The following is a 7,269-nucleotide window of genomic DNA, read 5'->3' on the forward strand; positions in this document are numbered from 1 at the left end:
TCAGTGTTGATTGTTTCTATCTATTTATCTATCATTTGCCATGGCACGGGTTTCTATATTTATTTGAATTTAGGCTATTTGATAGTTTAAACCCACCCATTTATTACATTAAACTTATTTAAGTACATAACTGAAAGAAACAGCACTGTGCGGGGAATCCGTTATTAGGATGTACCTGCTGCTATTCGGGCTGTCCTGGATGGGCTCTGATAGCGCGTCACCGTTGATGCTGCTGCGCGTTTATCTGATGGACCAGAGGCCGATGTGCTTTTATCTCCTGCAGCCATGACTCCCCAAGGACCCCGTGGAACCGCCGTCCAAGGCCTCTAACACAAACAATGGCACGCAAAAGCACCTTTATTTATTTATTTATTTATTTATGGATAGAGAATTGTGTCCCATTCAATTAAGGCATCCTTATCATAATTAGATGTCCATCATTTTAAAAATCTATTGTATCGGTAGCACATCCAGCCTCAAGGCGCAGACACAGATATGGATTAATGGATATGACCTACTCTTTTTAGGAAAATAAAATAAAATAAAAAGGATAGACGGCTCTCTGATATGAACAGCTATCTTATTGCAGGATAAATGGGCTTAGCGAAAGGTCCTTTTGTTGAAAATATAAATAGGTCAAAAGCTTAAGCTGAACTTTTGTTTCTTTCGTCAAAAAAAAAAATGAAACACCTTAACTATGGCTTAGGCTACAGTATCCCTCACGTTGTTACAGGCCGTTGCGCCGTGCCTGTTTGCCTTTTTCAGTGCCTTGCCCTCCACAAGCCTATATAGCCAAACGACAGCCAAATAATAATGAATCATTTCATAAATAATGGGTTTAGGGGCTTATCGGGAATGAAGAGGCCGCTGCGGTGCGCTTATCTCACTCGGCCACATTGCGGCCTGTGTTCCGCTCCCCATACTGAGGGAGCGCTCTGGATGCGGAGAGGAATAACTCAGCCACACACACACACACACACACACACCCTACTTTACAACTGGCAGAAAAAAAAGAAAAAGCCCTCAGACATGGATGACCCACTCACAAAATGGCTCCACTCACACAGTAACATCAACAACACGACTGGAGCGGTAAGTGCAAAAAAAAAAAAATACACCTGTTTATTAAAACAATCGTATTGGTTGTTGTAACAGGCTAAACGGATTGCTATCCTCTGAATGTCATTGGTGTTCAGTGCGAAATATTTAGCCTAGATGTTCTGCTATTGTCCGATCGGATGGCTGAGACTGTTCGGGGGATGTAATAACGGATGCGAGGCCTGTTGGAGAATTCCCAGAAATAAAAGTGCGCTTTTTAATTGACGGACTATTGTTGGCATATAATAATATTGTTGTGATATTTATCGAGTGAATTACCGACTAAAAGACCAAACACTGCTGCGCATGTATTCAGCATGACGAGCCTGTGATGTTCGGCTTCAACAACAACAGCAGCAGCAGCAGGCCTTCACTACGACACAACACAAACCGCACAGCCTCCTCTAAAATCTGGGAATATACAAATGATCAGGTTTTGGAAGATTCACGAGGTTATGTACGGATTTGTTGGCGGCAAAGAAAAAAGGGAGGGATTTTATGTCGACGAGTGGATATTTCCAAGTTCTCTTCGTGGTCCTGGAGTCTTCAGAGCACATTAGACGATGATTTCTCCGGTAAATAGACAGCAGCAGATATTGTCTTTCTCTTTGTACCTTTGTAAACTCATACAAAGCTCAAACGTAACTTAAAGTGCCTTCAGATATTAGCTTAACGGTGCAAACTGTGCTGAGGGGCCAAGCACAGATAAGAGATTCATAGAAAAACAGAAACCACAAGAGATAACTTGAAAAATATTATTACCTAACTGGCTTTATAATAAAATGTTTAGTTGAGGCAAATTCTTAATTGTACAATTGTTCAACTTTTCATATCTTCAAGAGTTAAAGCTTTTTTAAATTTAGTAGTCGTACAGCATTAGTGTTATAGTCCTTTGTGACAAACATGGCAGCATTTGTGTTAAAATGATTTTTTTAAAATATCGAACAAAATGCATTAGGCTAACTAATAAAATAATAAACAAACCAGCTCGTATAGGCCTATATCAGTCGTACTGTATTTTTTAATAGCTTAGTTGTTGTGTAAATGTACAGAGTGCTATTTAGAAATTTAACAATGATATTAACAATAATAACATAATGTGGTCAACCAGATTCTGATTTCAATAACAATAACCTTCCTTAATACCCTATATTATGACAGGGAACGCAGATGCGCAGTTATGCAAAATATTAAGACTGCCACAAATCACGTTTTAAATTTTAAAATGAATTCATTTAATAATATATATTATGAAATTTGATTTAGGACGTATAGGAGTCGAGCGAGGGGTGACGGTATAAGAATGATGGAAAAACGGCAGCCGGAGATTTGTCCTGGAAGTCCCGATGCAGAGTCCGGCCCTGGAAAACGGGAGGATTCCTCCATCATCTCCAGACAGAACGGATGCAAGGAGGACGAGGAGCCCAGGAGAGAGGAGGGGGAGGAGGAGAGGGGAGGGGGTTTAAAAGGGGTTGAGGAGACGGATGACGTTCCTCTGCAGAACTCGAGCAACGGGACGAGCATCAGCATCATCATCAACGGCGTTGCCAAGGAAACTGCCTCTCACAACGCCCTTGACCTGAAAAGGGAAGTGCCGGTGATCGAGCTCTCCAGGAGGGACGCTATAAAAGCGCTAGAGCAGAGGACTGAAAGCCATTTGGTGCCGATCACGGAACTTCGCAGACCGCCACCGCTGCCGCTGCCGCCGCCGCATCGAGACGACGCTCGAATGGTCCAGCTGAGCCCAAACGCGTTTCCTGTCCCTGCCCGAGCGATGCTCTACAAACTGGCGCAGCCTCTCGCCGCCATCAACAGGTAAAGGAGATAGAACAGGACAATTCCTAGAGTTTGATGAATGCACATTTCATTTGTCAGTGTTCTCCATGGAAAGTTAAATGTTGGCCAATTATGACCCCTTATGGAAATTTAGCCTAAAAATGTGTGTGCGTGTGTGTGTTGGGGTGTGTGTGTGGGAGGTTATATAGTGGCTGTTTATATAGTCACATTGTGGGGACTCGACGTTCTTATGGGGACATAAAGAGCAAGTCCCCAAAATGTGCATCATGACATCATAAAGTGGTGACTTGATTTAAGGTTAGGGTGAAGTTAAGGTTAGGTCAAGTCTCCAGGAAATGAATGTAAGTCAGTGTAAGGTCTCTTAATGTTATGGAAACACAATGTGCGTTTGTGTGTGTGTTTCTGGTCCAAGGAGTGCAGGGTGGTAAGGGTTATATGCAGTAAATGTATGCTGAAAATTGATGTTTTTCAACTACCTCTGGACCTTTTGTCTGCTTTCTATTGTTGTAGTCTTGGAGGGGAGTCGGAGCAGTACAGCATGTACCCCAGCAACAGGGTAAAGCGCCGCCCGGCGCCTTATGAGGTTGAACTCGACGAGGGTAGGCGCATTTTAGATCTTTATAAGTATGGTAAGACGCACTTCTGCTGTGTCCTCCTTCTGCCAGTGTAGTCCCCTAAACGTCCTTTCATCATTTCCATTGTCATTCATCCACTGACATGGATCTATATTGTACTTAATCAGAGTTTTGCAGAAGATGCCTTTCAAAAGAAAATTCAGCATAAGTGTTTAACCCGTTAGGAATAAATGCATCATAATTCATGGCATAAATGAACGCTGATAATCTGGATGTCAAATACATGCACCTGCATTTCATTAAAATAAACTCTTTTCAAATGAATCAGAGGTTTTTTTCATTAGAAACATCCTTTCCACCATTGCCCACTCGCTGCCATATACAAGGGTGGAGGATGGGGGGTGCTGCTGCCTCCATGCCAAGGTTTTACTGCAGAGTGGGCTGAAGGATTAAGATAGACTGGGTGTGTTCCAAGAGTGACAAAAGCCTGGAAGACACCACTGTTGGGGGAGGGAGGATGTGACTACCTGCAGTGGGGCATTTTATCATACCTCAGTAAATAAAAAGTAAATAGACTATGAAAGAGGGAGCAGTCTATCTTCCCAACACCTTTTCCTGGGGTTTGGCATGCCAAACTAACCATTTCCCTTACCATTTACATAGTACATTTGTATAGTGTATAGGCACCTAACATATTGTATTTATTTTTGCAAGCCTTTATAGCTTTTGTGCCATCATCTCATCTGTGGCTGAATGGAGGACTATTTTGTAACTTAATTCTTTAGGATTAATAAACTTAGTTTTTCCAACAAGTAAATTTTTCTCAAAGCCTATGTGCACATTCTCCCCCTACTACTTTAAATTTATGTTTTTGCACTTATATTCCTTATTTGATTCAGTTCTGCATTTCATGTTGTTTGTATTACAATGTTTTGTCAGTGCCTCTCTCTATGTCTGCCCTTTTGCATCCCTGTCCCTCTGCTAGCTGGCCAGCCAAAGATTGTACGCCGTATCTTCACTAACAGTCGTGAACGTTGGCGGCAACAGAACGTAAATGGGGCTTTTGCAGAGCTGCGCAAACTCATTCCCACTCACCCTCCAGACAAGAAGCTGAGCAAGAATGAGATCCTACGGCTTGCTATGAAGTACATTAGCTTCCTCTCCAACCTCCTGGAGGACCAGGATGGAGGGAGGAATGTTGGCAGCACAACTGATGGGGAAACTGGGCTGCTGGTTGGGGTGGGGACCCATGAGGGTGGCCCTCAGGGTGGACCTCATCAGGACACAGTTGTGGGCCTGGCCAGGGATGATCTTCTGGGGACAATGTCGCCAGGCTCCAGCTGTGGAAGCCTGCCTGATGGCGATGCCGAGGGCAGCCCTGAGAGCTTTATGGAGGACCATGACTCACCTCCAGCTTCAAGGACACTAACGGCTTCCCGTGGGCCCCCTCTGCACCTAGCTGCTAGGGATCTGAGGCACAATGGACGCCCACTGGATGGCTCCAGTCGCCGATGATGCTGAAGCCAATAGACCATGGACTCAACCCCTGAGACTGAAAGAGAACAATGAGAGATGGATATGCTCAGGACTCTGCTAGCTTTGAGCTGTCAATATAGGAAGGAAAATCCAGCTCCAAGAAGTGGGAGAGCTAGTGTTCAAAGCGGATCATGTGTACATCCCTGTCTCACCACTACACCCGAGGCAGCACTGATGATTAGCTTTGGTGATTGGTTGAATTAGATCCAAAAGACTTGTAAATTCTGCATGTCTCATAACTTTGACGGACCTGCGGATTATAACTTTCTGTGGCTTGAAAGTTGAATTCTGAACAAACAAAACAAAACAAACACACAAACAAAAAAGAAAAAAAGCAAAGAAAACCAAACAGTCAAACGAGAGACAACCAACAAAGATTGTTGATGTGTAATAGTGATGTTTGACCAATGCTTCACTTATGATATTATTGATTACGATATAGTGCAGTTAGAATTTGCTTACAAAGTGCTACAAATGTCAATAAATAAATCTAAAAATGTATACCCACCAAACTGAATGTGTTAAAATAATGACACAAAAATAAGATTGCTTCAGTCAGAGGCCACAAGTGAATGGACCGAAGTCTACAGTAGTTGTGCCCATACAGTTACATATGTATTGTAAATAGCATTATATTTCCACCGCACAATGTAATAACAGTGACTCGAGTTCAAGTCATGTGGTTTAAGACGTACTGTATTGTGTTTGTCACTGGGTTTGCTAACAAAAGTGTCTTTTAAGAGACAAGAAATGAGGCAAAATGAGAGGAAACAAGATGAACTCAAAATGTAAAGCAAGCAACTGAACCTAGTATATCAAATGTGGTACAATTTACCTCTGTTACACTTTGGTGATGAGAAAATTACACCAAATGCAGCAGAGAGTTACACAGTTTCACTGACTGGAATGAATATTTGAAATTGCGGTGGAGGTACAAGACATGCAGTGTTCTTAAAGTGTACAAAATATGGGCCACATGAACTCATGAGATGACCCATGCAGTCCTTTTAATATGAATGTCTGTTTTAGTGTTTTTTAACTGTAATGCAGTTGTAGTTTAGTAAGGTACACAAATAAATCCCTTCGTTGCCGCATTTCATTTCACATTTATGTGTACAGACACCCATACAGAGGCACAGGCGCAACACGCACACACACGCACACCATGCTAATATCATAACAACACCAGCAATTTTCTGACACACAGTTAAGTATTGCTCAATGTTGTTGGTTATTCTGCTTTTTCGGCAGGACTTAGTAGCCTATATTGGTACCTTTGGTAACTATATGGTATTTTATGAATTGCAGTAAAGGGATATTGTATGTTTGGTAATGACATATTTGTTGTAAGATAGTTGTATCTATAAATATATCCAATGTTAAATTGCTGAATTTTATACAAAACCCCTGAATAAAACATGCATAGGAAAAACCTTGTATTTGATTTTGCTCAAGCACACTGTGGGTTTTAGTCGGTTCAGTTCAGTTGCACATGAAGCTCAAAATGCACTTTTTTTTGTCACACTTCCTCATGACTAAATTTATACCTTTTATACACTTTTTCATAATTGCATAATTTGCTCTCTGAATCCCCAGATGCAGGCAATGGCATACCATGCAGCTGTTTCCCACCTTATCTGTACAGAGTGTGTAGTTAAAACCACAACCTCCTCATGGAACCCCCCCCCCCCATTGGACCCTGGAATCCTCTCTTCCTCCCAACAAGTGACAACTTCCTGTGGAGGTTAACGTGGCTCGGTGACCTGCAGGATATCCTCCCATTGTGAAAGTGGTTTTGACAGTCTCTGCTGCGCTCATTTGTGTGCTGTTGTGTCTGTACATGCTGTGAAACTGCCTGATTGAAACTCCTTTTGTCCCTTAAGTTATTCACATGTGCAATAAGAAACTTACGTTCACCATCCTGTGGTCATTAATAAGAAACTAGCAGAGCGAGTGTAATTTTGCCACATATACACTGCTTTTCTTTAGTCTAGTTCTCTGTGTTCCATAATGTTAGACTTAGCAGACTTTACCACCAGTAGCAATACTACTTCTAAAAACTACAGATGCTTCCAGAGAGCATAAGACACATCCAGGTGTTTGGAGACCTCTCCTGTGCTCTGCTCTGCCTGCGCTGGGACTCCTCTGAGGGGCTTTCAGGGTTAATGCCTGCCAACCATACCTGCTTCAGTGTTCCTGACTCTCAAAAAGATGCACAGACTCAGAAAAAGAGAGGGATACAGGGAGTGTATATGAGGGAATG

The 7,269-nt window shown here is 42.3% G+C and overlaps 1 protein-coding gene across 3 annotated transcripts; it reads left to right on the top strand.

Annotated features, from left to right (window-relative positions):
- Positions 1 to 963: 963 nt before the first annotated feature.
- On the top strand, positions 964 to 6,423 carry tal1 (T-cell acute lymphocytic leukemia 1). 3 transcript variants are annotated; one of them, XM_020595935.1, is made up of 4 exons: positions 964 to 1,092; positions 2,365 to 2,913; positions 3,406 to 3,524; positions 4,456 to 6,423. In XM_020595935.1, the coding sequence occupies exons 1-4, from the start codon at positions 1,034 to 1,036 to the stop codon at positions 4,983 to 4,985; spliced, it is 1,257 nt and encodes a 418-aa protein (XP_020451591.1). In that variant the 5' UTR covers positions 964 to 1,033; the 3' UTR covers positions 4,986 to 6,423. The 3 variants fall into 3 exon arrangements, with proteins under 3 accessions (XP_020451591.1, XP_020451593.1, XP_020451594.1); XM_020595937.1 differs by having other exon boundaries at positions 3,406 to 3,494; XM_020595938.1 differs by lacking the exon at positions 964 to 1,092 and adding an exon at positions 1,277 to 1,673.
- The last annotated feature ends 846 nt before the right edge of the window (positions 6,424 to 7,269 follow it).

The sequence above is a fragment of the Monopterus albus genome, unplaced genomic scaffold (assembly GCF_001952655.1).
Source record: "Monopterus albus unplaced genomic scaffold, M_albus_1.0 scaffold28.1, whole genome shotgun sequence".
Classification (NCBI taxonomy): Eukaryota; Metazoa; Chordata; class Actinopteri; order Synbranchiformes; family Synbranchidae; genus Monopterus; species Monopterus albus.